Genomic DNA, 15,111 nt, shown 5'->3' on the forward strand with positions numbered 1-15,111 from the left:
ATCATATTTTAACTCTACATATATTTTAAGCCAAAAAGACATTGTTATTACTTTTAATATTTTTATCCTTTCTAGTGTGATTCATTTCTTTTTGCATGCCTCTGTTTCCTTTTGGAGTCATTTTCTTTCTGTTTGGATAGCTTTCTTCTTCAGTATTTATTTTACTGCTGGTTTTAAATTATCTAAGTTTTTATCTGAAAATATGTTTAATTTTTCTTCATTTTAAAAGATTTTTGTTGAACATAGTATTATAAATTGGCAATAATTATCTTTTAGCATTTTAAAAAATATATCAATCTATTGTCTTCTGACTTCCATAGTTTCTGTTGAAAGGTCAGCCTGTCAATCTTATTGTTGCTCCTTTTAAAGTAACATAACTTTTTTCTCTGGCGACTTTTGAGGTTTTTCAGCACTTTTGTTATAATGAATCTAGTTGTGATTTTCTTTCTATTTATCCTTCTTGGGGTTTGTAAAACATTTTGAATCTGTGGTTTAATATTTTTTGTCACCCTGAAAAATTCTCAGCAGCCATCTCTGGTATTATTTCTGCCCCGATATCCTTCTCCTCTTCTTCTAGAACTCCAATTTACGTTAGGAATTTTTCATCAGATCTCAAATGTCCCAAGTTGTTTTCTATATTTTTCCATCACTTTTTCTCTCTGAGCTTCAATATGTATGTTTTCTACAGTTTTCTAGTTCATTAAACCTTTCTCCTGCTCATAAACCAATCTACTAATTTCTTAATTTCAGTTACTGTATTTTTGTCCTAAAATTTCCATTTGATTCATTAATATAGATTCTAGTTTTCTAAAGACACTCTTCACCTTTTTATCTATTTTTGAGCATATTAATCACAATTATCTTAAGCCAATATTCAGTAACTCCAATATATGGATAATCTGTGGGTCTGCGTTTATTTAGTGATTGTTTGTTTCTTTGTTTAGTTTAGTTTACCATCATTTGGTCTTATCTCTGGCATAACTGGTAATTTTTTTTTTTTACTGATTTCTGGCCACTGTGCATGAAAACTTGTAGAGGCTTTTGATGATATTGTCTTCCTCCAGAGCATATTTAATTTTCTTTTGTTAAGCAGTTAAATATAGGCAGATGACCTTCCTCCAAACAGGGATTTAAGAGTGTTTCAGGCTGAATTTTAGGCTTTGTGTAAGCTAGGCTATTTATATTTTCCCTCACACATAGGGTATCTCAAAGCCCCTCCTTGATAGGACCTCAACTTCATTTTTTTTGTCCCCTCCACTATGAGATTCCTGAAATCACTGTTCAGCTTTTTAATCGTTAGCAGTTATTTTATACTTGTTTTATGGCCACTGGCCCTGAGCATGCATAGTTTAGTAATTAGAAAAATCTTCAAATAATGAGCAGACTATCAGGCTCATTTTTTTTCATGATTTCTATCTTTCTGGAAGCTTGGTCCCTCAAGTCTGGATGCCTTAGAAGGCCTGACCTTTAATTTTTGTCTCCTCAGTAGTGAGAAGCAAGCTTTAGGCTGCTTCTCTCTGCTCTGCCTCTACTACTTTCACTGAGATTTTGGCAATTTCCCTAAAGGAGAAAAAAATCTGAGTTATATGTAGAGCTCATTTCAATGCATTTTCCTCCACACTGGGATTGGGTCCCTCAAAACCTCGTTGTCTTGGCTGATGTCTGATGTCTTCAAATAGTTAATTTTTGGAGGGGTGTTATTTTATCCACTTTTATAGTTAAATGAATCTTGTCAATGGCCTAGTGCCAACAAAGTTAGAAAAATATTCAGGGCTCTGTTCCCAGTCCAATAATTCTTATCAAGAGGCCAAGATTTGTCTCCATAATGGCCAGGAAGATCATTTTTTTAGGTTTTTTGAACAAGTAGATTCAGTACTCAATGATAGACCTAGGATTCATAGAAACAATTGCTGGGTAAACCTAGCTGTCATATATACCGAAAAGGTAACCTTTGGTGAATCAGGTATGAACCAATTTGGAGGTAATTTCTTACCGTGTTACATGCTCCTCTGCTAGTATTGTTTTTCATGAGGATAATTCAAGATACTCAAACTCACTGCTAAATGAATTATTGGAATATAACCTTCTAGCCCACTTTGTTGCTACTTTGAAGACCAGAATGACTCACATTAGCTTTCACCTGGAAAGCTCCACTCATCTCACAAATTTCTGACTTCTAATATACTGAGAACTGAAAATACAAAATTTAGTGATAAAAGGACTGCAGAGCCTTAAAACTGTATCAGATACTATAGAGCCAATGAAATCCAGCATAATAACAAAGCATTCAGTTTGGATCACCACAGGTTTAACTTTTCATTGTCTCCTCCTTTGCTTGAGATATATAACCCTTCTGGATGTTGACCTGATTCACTACAAGGATTTTTATGTTCTGGTTTCCTCTTGAACAGCCACAACATTTTTTCACCTATTGCTAACCTACTGCTCATCATTTTCCTTCTCCAATTGTTTGGACACTTGCTCATATTTTATTTGAGTATCATTTCAATACTCTGGACTCCACTTCACAATGACCCATCATACTTGGGTTTGACATATACAGTATTATGTGATGTTTATTCAGTTTATTTCTCTCTGCTTTGTATTTGACTACTAAGAAGGTTAATTTTGCATAATCTCTTTTAAATCACTCATAAAATGGTTTCTGGTCTCTTTCAAGCATTCTCTTTCCAACATGAAAAATTCCTCTCAATTATGGTAATTCAGTTTTAAAGTAAGTTTTGGTAGAATCCTATACAAGACTCTTTGAAAGTATATACAAATTATATTGAATAATTACTCTTCATCCACATAAACTGATTTAATGATTCTATTGATTGGTCAGTAATATTTCCTTTATAATAATGATAAGATATTGTAATAAAAGGAATTATCTTTCTTAAGCATGCAGTAGTTCCACTCAGTATTAAGGTGTCACCTTTTTCCTAGGTAAGCAGACAAGCTCCCCACCTGTTTTAATTTCCCAGAATCTCCTCAGGATTCCAATCCATGCAAGAAGCCCAGCAATCTTCTGGCTCAGTGTTTACTGCAAACCAGGTTTCATAGTCTAGCCACCTTCTTGCTAGTTTCCCCCTTGAGGCTCTCCAAGACATAAAATGGATCTTATTCCATGTCAGCAATTTATTAACGTCTAGATTATAGATTCGGTCTAGGACATTCTGAGTTTTTGCCACTGTTTGCTCTAATACATCTTACCTGTCTGCACTGAAACATTTTGAGAGATTCTCCCAAAAGCTATTCTCAGCCCAAAGCAGCTAATTCATTAAGTAAATTTATTTTTCTCTCTGTTTTTTCCCCAAATGCACTTTCATGGATTCCCTTCCAATCTCCTCATTTTTCCTACTATAGTTGGTCTTCACTTTACTTACCCAGGTGACTGATGGCTTCCTTGTCCCAAGGCCAGGTGGCAGCACCTGCAAGGTCTTCCCGCACTGAGCTGGCAAAGTAGACGTTGAGGAAGTGAGTGCTGTTGAGCTGCAGTGCCTCTTTCAGCTCCTTCACACTCATGTATGCCCTGAAGAGCACGTAAGAGGAGGAAATGTCACACCAAAGGATCAGTCCGTAGAGAACAGTAGAACCAGACCTAATCAGACTCTGACTCTCCCAACCAGCATTGCTCTTTAGAGGAGAGGAGCAGAGAGGGCAAGACCAGGTGTTATGAAGCTCTCAAAAATGCACTAATACACATTTAGGATACTTATTCCAAGATAAATAATATCCTACCTTTTTAGCACCACAATATTTATATGCATAGTCAGTATTTGACATCATACTCAATTCTCCACTCTACACCCAGATTATTTCTTCAAGATAAATCCAATAATACCCTTAACTCTATACCCTGAGAGTTATCCCCACCCCCACCCCAGCCCACGGTGAAGAAGGCCTTTCAACTCTCAGTCCCTGGTTCTTTCCATCACACTGCATGATCATTATTATGATAAGAAGACCGATTGAATCTCTATTTCAGTATATGCTTGCTTCAGGCCTATTTTTAAAGGTAAATAGTGGCCAGAAAATATAAAGTAAAACAGGAAAAAAAGAGATGAGTTATAGGTAGGAGAGGATATCATAAGCTACTGCAAAGAATGTTAATTTTATATATATTTCTCTTTCTAGTACCTTAATCCATAGACTCTCTACCCCTACTCCGACTACCTTGTGATACTCACCAAGTATCTCTATTGGTGGCCTTCACAGCACTAGGTAATATTATGTTTGAACTTATTCACAGACTTAAAGGTCTATTAAAATCACATGCCCCATGGCCCATAAAAAAGGGAAACAAGCATTTGATCTTTCTTTAAGCTCATATATAGTCAAAGACCTTCATCTTCCTGGCATCAGTGAAACTTAAAACTTTACTATGGGCAAACAGAGCCTCATCATACTCCATGAAGAACTATTTTAAGAAAGAACAACTAAACCAGAACCCAGTGGCCCCTTGGATTCACTGGATGCTTCCTACAGTGGCCATGGGAATGCCACTCCAAAGATAGGAATGATCCTATCACAGCTTCAACTGTGCAGACAGCTCTCTCAACACAGTTGAAATTTCCTTTATAGATTCATGCTTTATTCTTGCTATTCTGGTAGACAAGCTGCAGACACTGAAATCTCTCAACCCAGAAGCTCAGGCTAGAAGAGCATGACCCTTCTTCTTCCGTTCACTCTGCCTCCCAACTACACTGTTGATGCCATCTATTTAATCCACATGTAGGATATACTGGCGAGGAGTACTCAAGAAATAGAGATCCCAAAGGAGACTGTGTTTATGTTCTTTGGCACAGAACCAAAAAGGGGAATAAAAGTAAAGAAACACAAAAAGATTTTGCTTTAGAACCAAAAATGCTTGAGAGAATGGGGATTTTAAAATATTCTTTCTTATTGACTTATAATATCTTGGAAAAGTAATTCTCATCCCCAATAAATCATCCAAATTTCATGAAGTGGTGTCAGATGTGATCAGAGGGATATTCCTTCTGATACTTTCCTGGAGTGTTTTTTGAACTGTTGCCTGGTTTTCCCTGGACATTAGTCACATTCCCTTTCCTTTTCTCCTTTATTAAAAATAATTACAATTTCCTGTATTGATAAATTGATGGTTTGGAGTTATGATGACATCAACTCTTCAACATGGAGGTGGTCTAACTGGTCAGACAGAAGGAGAAGAGGGAGGGTGGATGGGAGGAGAGAGAGAGAAGAAAGAAAAGGGAAAAAAGAAACAAACAGAAAATAAGAGAAAGAAATAAGGGCAGAGAGGATCAGTGATAGCCTATGTACAGCTCAGGGTACCAAGAAAGAAAATCTACACCCTCTGTTCCTATTCCAGAGTTCCCATTAAAATTAGGAATTGGTAACTTGACAGTTTTCTCTCTTTCCTCCCCCCTCACTTACCCCAAACACCCCTGTTCCTGGCATGGTTTACTTGGGCTATCTGTGTGTTCCTGGCTTCTCTGTCTGCCACTTACCAGTCTTGGCCATCATCCTTCTATCCCCCCTCAACCCAGCAGTTCCACTAACTTCCCTTGAGCCACCCTCCAAGAGGCCTCTTCCTCCACTACCAACTCATTAGCTGATTCTACTCATCTCCCATTTCTTCCTTGCCCATTCCACTCTCCAGCCATAAATTACCCTTCCAGATGAGAGTGTTTATGTCATACTTGTGGAAAACTGGGTACAGCCACTCTAATTCCTGCACTCCTTAGAGATATAGATAGAAGTTAGCAAGTATAAGGGATAAAATACATTTTTAAAAGCTAGAGACAGTTGGAAACAGTCACTAATTGAATTGATACAGGAAAGCTTTATTTTGTTGAAGACAGATTTTTGTCCAGATTATTCCATAAACCAAAAAAGGGCAAAGTGTAGATAGCAGGGTGTCCAGTTTGCATGTAGACTGCCTTGCCTATTATAACACATGTATGCCATTTCAGAATTTAATCAGAGCTAATTAAGATAAACGTCTTAGCTTCTCCACTAATGTAACCAGAGCCTGGCTCAGACCTAGGGTGGAGAAAATGGCCATTATTCTAAAATTCAGAGCTTAATATCTTGCTTCAGAAATGATTTATTAAGAGATAAACTTGTCATCCAACCAAAAGAACTTAATGTTCAAAGAAGGGTGAAACGATACACATAACTTTCATAAAAAGCATGGGACCATGAACTGACCAGAACTATGTATGAAGAGAGGTGAACTGCATTGATCTACTTAATTTCTGCCAGGATCTCCCTTTCCTCATCCTCTCCACACTCTAGACTGAGATACTCACCACGAACTTCTCCCTGAGGACTCAGACAGACCAAAGAGAAGCTGCACCTTGACCTTTATAAAAAATTTTCTCAAAAACAAGCTTTCCTTGAGGCTGACATATCAAGTTGTTCTGCCCATTGCTTGAGTCTATTATTTCTGACATGCCTCCTGGAAGAATGCGCAGCTGCCTCACTGTTTTATCACTGTGACCTACTGGTTTGGGATTAAACATTGCCTGGTGTCCAGCCCACCACATTCCTTTGTCCCCCAGATGATTTCTGTTGGGATCCCTTGACCGCTGACCCCTAGCCACACTCTAGTATCTAAGTGTCCATGCAAGCCCCAACTCTTGCTTAGTTTCTGACTAAGTAAAAGTGAAAGGATATAAAAATAATGCCTCTTGTGCTCTAGTTTAATAGTCAGTTGAATAACTCCTTTATAGACTGTTAGAAATGATTCAGGCCAGAAAGAAGAAAAAGATCCTGAGCTGTCTGAAGGAAGTTGAGTCAGCATCAAAAATTCGCATGTTAAAAAACAAGACATACAAGACGCATGCATGTATGCCCTGAGATTGGGACCCAGGGCCCTGCTTCCCACAGTCAGACCAAGCTCCCTCCAGAGGAAGATCCTGACTGCACTCCACAGGGGTAAGGCAGCCTCCATGAGAACAAAACCAGATGCCCCCAAGGACCCTCAGCCAATTCCCATCACAGAAATGACCGGTGCCAAACCTGGGATATTCGGGTTTGGTCAAATCTAAACCTTCTTGTCATTACTGTACACCATGGTTCTTGACCCAAAATACACAGAAGGGTTCCCTCTGCCACCCCCATCTGCTATCCACTTTGCCAACTATGCTTCCTCCTCTGGGTGAATATCCCCTTTGACCTACTCCCCCGGTCCTCAGAGTACCAACTAGCATTCTCCCAGCTGCCTAGTGCCACTCTGAAAACTTAGATTTTTTTTTTGTTTTTTTTGCGGTACGTGGGCCTCTCACTGCTGTGGCCTTTCCCGTTGCGGAGCACAGGCTCCAGATGCACAGGCTCAGCGGCCATGGCTCCTGGGCCCAGTCTCTCCGCGGCATGTGGGATCTTCCCAGACCGGGGCACAAACCCATGTCCCCTGCATCGGCAGGCGGACTCTCAACCACTGCGCCACCAGGGAAGCCCAGAAAACTGTTTTTTATTCTCTGTCAAAGTCCTCCTGCTATTGGGCACATGGCACTCTACTATGTCACCATATACTTTCTACTTTCTTTCATTGTCCCATCTCTTGGTTGCTCCGTACACATCAAGGGCTTCACAGTCTGACTCACAGTCTTCCCCCTTACCTTAGATCCTAGAGTCACCTGAGGAAATTTCAACATGTATGTGAAACATCCACTGAAAACACAGTCTTATGTTTTACTTCCTTATTGCCAATGACCCTTGCACACCATTCTCATTGTCACCTTTACTCAGGTGGATTTTCTGATCTCATGTGGATCTTTAGTTCTACTTGTCTAAACTTTTATTTGATTATGGTCATCTCCTCTTCAGGAATTATTTGAAATCTTTACCCTTCCTTACCTTTTCTTGCCCCTTCTCCCCCAGCAACCTCAATCTCCTCTGACTCTTAGATAATCGTGCCTCCTTCTTTGATGATAAAATTGAAGCCATTTATCATGAACTCTATCACTCCCCCCCATACATACACACACACACGCGTGCACACACACACACACACACACACACACAGACACACTCAAAACATTTACTTCCTTATCTATTTTTATTCCCTTTCCTCTTGTCCTACAAGATGAGGTTTCTGAGAAAACCATAGCTAGTACCCTCTTCCTTTCCAATTCAAACTTCTTGAAAGGATAATTTCTTCATCTCCCATTTGTTTCCCTTTTTTTCATGTATCCACTAATCCCACTGTAACCTGGCTTTCATGAGAACCACTTTATCAAAAATGCTTTTGTTGAAGTTGTTAGTAACCTCCTAGTTGTCCCTCCCCACAAAAATGGAAAAAATTCATTCACCTTCTTATTGGAATCCTTTGGCTCATTTTTATATTGTTAGTTACTTCCTGCTTCTTAAAGTTCTCTGCTTCTCTGCTTTTATTGCAACGCTCTTTCCTGATTCTCTTCTTGCTTTTGTGACCACTGATTCTCAGTCTCCTTTGTGGGTTTCTCTTTCCCCTTCTAATCCTTAAAAGTTATTCCCTGGGGTCCTGTTTGTAGTCCATTCTTTTGTCACTCTCTTTGTTCACCGTTGGGAACTTTTCCACTCTCAAACTTTGAAGCACCATCAGTATTTGGAAAACTCTCAGGTAGATATATATATCTCTCTCTACCTAGATCACCCACAGACATCTTGAAGTCAACATGTCAATGTTATGGGTGGTTCTACCTGAGCACAAACAGAATTCGGACACAGTGAGTTTTAATGCATCTCAAATAGTGGTCCAATTACTGAATCTGTGGACATTTTTTCCATGGATATATTTGCAAGAAGTGTCTGATTTTTGGCTAAACACAGAGGCAGTATGTGACAGTGTCCACAGAAAGATAAAAAGGCAAGAACAGGGAAGAACCACAATGGTATTTTGTCCATTACCTAATTTTATAGACTGGATTTCGAGTTCCTCAGGAAGAAACAAAAAGAACTCTTTTTGTAAGAAAATTGGTACAACCCAGGATACATAAGCCATGCTTCATGGCCTAATAACAAAATGAAGTACCAACTGAAGAGAAGGGACACTCTCTCCATTTCTGGAAAGAATTAAGGGATGTCAGCACTATTCTAACACTTGAGAGTTTTACAGCCTTGGGTCGCATTAGAAGCCAGTTCTCTAATAAGGCCAGCTTTTCCCTAGAGAAACAGTGAGGGCAGAGCATCAGCTGGAAATGCTGAGTGTCAGCAGACAAGGTAAATACCATTGCCAGTATTCAACAGCAAACAGCAGTAGAACCACAGAAGCCAGTGGGCATGAATTTTTAAGGCACACCCTTCCGAAGACTCCCAAAAATACTAGAGAAAGAGGACAATGTATGAGGATAAGATTTTATAGCTATACACTGAGCTCATGTAATTTGATTATTAATGGTAGTATGACATCATTCGCCCCCAGGGGGTATGTGGACTGGAGGATATTCCGTTTGTCTCTGACTGAACTCACAGTCTTCTTCCCCACACCCACTTCTCCTCCATTGTCTCTCTGAATTGATGCCACCTCTATCACCCTCTCCATGGCACAGGAAGAAAAGCCAGGATTCTTCCTTCAATACTCCCCCTCTTCACTTCACTCCCCTCATTATAATCAACCACCTACTAATGACCCCAGGAAGAAAAGACATCATGATGATTATTGTTTCTCTTCTGAATGTCCCCAAAGAGGCTAGATATCATCATCACTCAGACATAATCAACTGGGAACACATTTTTTTCTTGAAATTCAAATATGGAGAAACTGACAGGAATTATTACACCCAAAAAACTCACTTTTGCTAATGCATGTGGGAAAGAGTATTACTACTAGAAGTAAAATGAAATTATTCTCTAGAAAGTTTTATCTGTTGTAAGAACTTGAGGTTGAAATAAAAGAGCTAACTGGAGATTTAAAGGACTTGAAGGCTAATGTCATAGTATCTTCTGTGGTAGGCAGAATAATGCTCCCAAAGATGTCCATGTCCTAGTCCCTGGAACCTGGGAATCTATTACTTTACATGGCAAAATGGATTTTGCAGAGGTGATTAAGAGTACAGACTTTGAGATGGGGAGACTATTCTGGATTATCTGAGTGGGCCCGATCTAATTACATGAGTCTTTATAAGCAGAGAACCTTTCCCACCTGTTGTCAGGGAAGAGAGGTGGCAACAGAAGTAGACTAAGAGAAATGCTACATTTCTGGCTTTGAAGTTGAGGGAAGGAAGGGAGCAGCAAGCCAAAGAATGTGGGCAGCCTTTAGAAGCTGGAAAAGGCAAAGAAATGGTTTCTCCTGTAGAACCTCCAGAAAGATATGCAACTCTAACAACACCTTGATGTTAGCTCAGTGAGAACCATGTCATACTTCTGACCTATAGGACAACAAGTTAATAATATGTGTTGTTTTCAACCAATAAGCTTGTGGTCACTTGTTGCAGCAGGAATAGAAAATGAATGTATCTTCTTTCATTTAAACATACAGTATCTTTGGAAAAGAAAAGAGCATACAGAGAATAAAAATCTGGCTTCAAAAGATGGTGTCGAAAGAACTTGTTTTAAAAGAACTTGTGATTGCCTTCTGAGGCAGAAAATAGTAAATCCCACGTTTCTAGTTCTTGGTTGTAGTTTACCTACCTTATCAAGGGAGTCATACCCTGAAATTTATTTGGAAGGGGAGCATAAGAATACCCAGATAACTTATTGGGTCTGGATAAGGGAAAAGAAACGCATGGTGGAAGTGATACCCAGTTGAACTTAAGAAAAAAATAACCCAACCAAAAGTCATAGGTAGCATGTGTCAGCATCCTGAGTACAGGTGTTTAAGCCAGAATGACTTGGTCTGATGTCCCACCTCTAACACTCACTGGTCATGTGGCATTGGCAAGGTGCCTACCATCATTACACCTCAGTGTCCTTATCTGTAAAACGACAATAACGAAAGTATAATCTGCATATACTTATTGGGGAGAAAAATGAGATAACATCTAAAATCACACATAAACAGTTGTCAATAAACCTTATATTATCAATAACAATACCTATGGTCTCAGATGTCTACATAGCCAGCAACAAAGTTCAAAAATTATAATATAGGAAAGCAAGTATCATCTTAAAGACTTGATGGGGAGCTAATCATAGACTATGTCTGAGAACGGGTATACCTTGCTTGAAAGAAATAAAGTTAAATGAAATAGAAGTAATACCACAGTGCAAAAGGAAGCAAACACAACTGAAATCTGACATCTGAAGTAAACCCACAATGGAAAACATTTAGTGAAAATAAAACAGCAATGAACATTTTCTAGGCATAAAGTACTGTTGGAATGGTCAGGCAAGGGATAGTTTTGATACATCCCAAAAGCAGTTTCCAAAATGGACACAAAATAAAAATATAGTGATGAACCAGAACTTCAGATGAGAATGTCTCTGCCAGAAGGCTGGTGCTGCTAATAGCAATAGCAGCACTTCTGATAAATACTTTTTCTGACTTCCTGATAATATCTCTCAAAAAGGTCAAGAAACAACAAAGGGTCATGATAATTTATTTTAATTCTTATTAATAAGAAAGAACTAGATGGTGATATGGAATGCAAGAGTTCCTTTAATGAAAGAAACTCTATTTAAATTTTTCAATAGCCGAGGCTGGTAACATCAAGGACTAGAGCTTGAGTAAAACAGATTTCCAAAAGGGAGTAATGATTCCAAGGCCTAGGACTCTCAAGGGGAAAATGGCCCTTTGGAGGTAGAAGGGCATAAACCTTGAAAATCAATGTAATTCTAGATTGTCCCAATAAAGCAGAAAGGAGGTAAACATCAAAAAGAACAGGTTCTGTAAGGGAACTCCCTGCTGAGCTAAAATTTTAAGAGAACATACGTAGATTTTGGAAAGAGGAATAGCACAAAACTATTTAAAAAAATAGGGTCAAAAAAGATAAAGCCCAGGGACTTCACTGGTGGCACAGCGGTTAAGAATCCTCCCGCCAGTGCAGGGGACACGGGTTCGATCCCTGGTCTGGGAAGATCCCACATGCTGTGGAGCAACTAAGCCCGTGGGCCAAAACTACTGAGCCTGCACTCTAGAGCCCGCAAGCTGCAACTGCCGAGCCCACATGCTGTAAATACTGAAGTCTGCATGCCTAGATCCTTGCTCTGCAATAAGAGAAGCCATCGCAACGAGAAGCCCATGCACTGCAATGAAGAGTAGCCCCCACACGCCACAACTAGATAAAGCCCGCACACAGCAATGAAGATCCAACACAGCCCCCCCAAAAAAGATAAAGCCCAGAACCAGCATAAACATAAAAAATGCAAAGAATTATAAATTTTAAAATTTACGTTTTTCAGAATAGTAAGCAAAATAGAGTATAATAATACAGAAGGGAAAAAAAAAAACTGAACTCTTCAAAGTCTGCCTTGCTGCCAAGATAAATAATCATTAAGAAACCCTTGAATAAGTCATTAACCTGGCAATAATTTATTTGCCCCTAATAATAATAGTGATCACAATTAACTGAATCCCAAATATACGGTAGATGCTTCATGTATATTTTCTCATGTAAGCTCACAAGTCTATGAAGTTAGCGTAATTATTTCATTTTACAGATAAGAAACTAAAGCTTACAGAGATAAAGTCACTTGCCCAAAACCACACAGCTTGTAAGTTTTGGAGGCAAGTATTAAACCCAAGTTCCTCTAACTCCGAAGCACACATTCTTTCCTCTGTTCTTCAACTGGTTTCACTAGGATCTGTGAGTCACTGTGTTGGGCCTTGGCAATGAAAAGATACAGAAGACAACCCTTTTTCAAGCAGCTCCGTCTAGTGAGGAAGATAACCATGGAAAAATATGATTATAATGCAAGGTGAAGGGCACTATTATAATGTGCATGGAACTAGATGCAAGAATGGGGGACAGAGTGAAAAACCAGCTTAGAGAAGCAGACATTAATAAGGTGTTGTAGAAGTTTTTGGTGGATATTGTCAATTGGCTTGTGTACATCAATTCTACCCTCCCTCTCCTGTGTCTTCCTTTTCTGGAGGACAGAAAAGTTGAAATATACATTTGTCCAGCTCCCTTGCACTTAGGGATCTAGATGTGATTTAGTCTACCAGTCAGCTGTGCTCTAGTTAGAAGGTGACAGTAACATGAAGACCTTACTTCTGACTGCTTCTTCTTTCTCTGTCTGCAAGCAGGGCTGGGCGATAGTGTTCCAGTGCCCAGCCGCTGGCAGTGAGGGTTTGGGGAAGGCTATGGGGACACACCCTCATTGCTGGTGTGGATCTAACAGGTATAGCATGACGCGGTGATGGCAGCCGTGGTTTAGAGACTTTGTGAAAGAAGATTCTATAGAAGTTGGTGACTAACTGGATGTTTAGTCCCAACTTCTGTAGAGTCTTCTTTCACAAAGTCTCTAACATCCATCCTTATTTTTCCCTTCCCACTGTCACTGTCTGGAATAGATCATTTTTTACTTTATTTGTCATGTACTAAAATATCTTCTTATTTTTCTCCCTCTAATGTTATGTGCGCTCCAGTCTACACCATATGACATCAAAACTGGTGTTCTCCTGTTCACTCTTGGTTCCCTGTGCCCTACACAATAGTCCTTTAGGTTTCCTTTAAGTTGCCACTCAAAGTTGCCCTTAATCTGATGACCAGCCTACCTTCCAGGATCACTCCAGCACCACTATGCCATTGACCGAGGTAAATTGATTTACTCATTGACGTCAGATATGCCCCTGATTTTTTTGTTTTGGGTCATTTTGTTTGTTTTTGTTTTTTTCCTCCCTGCTTTGCTTATACTGTTCTTCCTTTACATATATAGTTATCAAAAGTGGATCTGACATTCAAGGCCCATTTTCTATCTCATTTTTTCCGTGAAGCCCACATCAATCACCCCAGCCTGAAATGAGCCCCAAAATCTGAGTTTCTAAGTCATTCAGTCTAGTCTATAACACAACAGATTGTAATATGTAATTACAATATGTAAGCCTACTTTGGCAATATTTGCCAACAGTAGAAATCCTACCTCTATATATTTAACCTAAGAAGATATTTGTATGAGTTTCAAATATGCACCAACAGCAATGGAATAATAGCAAAAATATACAGTATAATAACATGGCAGTATAATAGCATAGTATATTCTGCTAATAGGATAGCATAATAGCAAGCAAGAGTATAATAGCAAAATATAATGTAAATTCCCATTAACATGGATCTGGCAAGTTAAATTAAAAGTATATAATATTTATGCCATGAAGTCATTAAAAATAATCTAGATTTATACTTATTAAAATGGAAAAATGCTCCCAACATATTATTGAGTGAAAAAGCTGATGGTACAAGAGTAAGTATAATATAACTCTGTTTATTTAAAACCATATACATATGTCACTCTAGGTATCTAGAAGGGGATGAAACAGGTCATGGGATTTGAATTAATTTTCTCTTCTTATTTGTATTCTTCTGTGTTGGTCTTTACATATATGTACATTTACATGTATGCATATGTATAACATTTATATGTATTATGTATATATATATATATATACAGATATATGTATATACAGGTCTTTACATAGATACATATATGCATGTGTGTATGTATGTGTGTGTATATATATATATATATAATAGAGCATTCTTTATTTCAATATTATAGAGCTTCATTATTTCATAAGCTGGACAATGTTCCCAGAAGTCAAGTACCATGTCTTTCTCAGAGTGAGAACAACTTAGTACATCATCTTGCATATTATTAAGTGCTCATTTAATATTAGTTGAAAATATCAATGGTGCAGATGGGTTTTAACTGGAAGATTAGGCAGAGAATACCCCATTCTTCCCCCTCCCAAGTTCACCAGTACTGCCCTGCTGCAGAATCCACTTAAACCACAGGGCCCGCTTACATCTACAAGAGTCAAACTTCAAGGAGTCGCACATAGGATCTGCTGTCTCTGGTAGAGAGCAAGAGACAAAAATATGCCCCAAGCTGAAGCCCAAAGCCCCAAATACACGCTTTTTGACAACTCTTTATTGATGACTAAAGACAGAGCAGATTCTTGGCAAAAACACTGTATAATGATAAACTCTCAGGGCCTGGGTGGGAATGGGCAATGTAATTCCACAGACATTACACTGGGTT

The 15,111-nt window shown here is 38.8% G+C and overlaps 1 protein-coding gene across 1 annotated transcript in view; it reads right to left on the reverse strand.

Moving 5' to 3' along the window:
• Nucleotides 1–15,111, reverse strand: part of PAPPA2 (pappalysin 2) — a 288,944-nt gene that overhangs the window by 189,129 nt on the left and 84,704 nt on the right. The window contains exon 3 of the mRNA XM_019918648.3: nucleotides 3,390–3,535. Within this exon, the coding sequence (XP_019774207.1) occupies nucleotides 3,390–3,535 (146 nt within the window). The remainder of the gene's footprint in view (nucleotides 1–3,389; nucleotides 3,536–15,111) is intronic.

This window comes from Tursiops truncatus, chromosome 1 (assembly GCF_011762595.2).
Source record: "Tursiops truncatus isolate mTurTru1 chromosome 1, mTurTru1.mat.Y, whole genome shotgun sequence".
NCBI classification, from domain to species: domain Eukaryota; kingdom Metazoa; phylum Chordata; class Mammalia; order Artiodactyla; family Delphinidae; genus Tursiops; species Tursiops truncatus.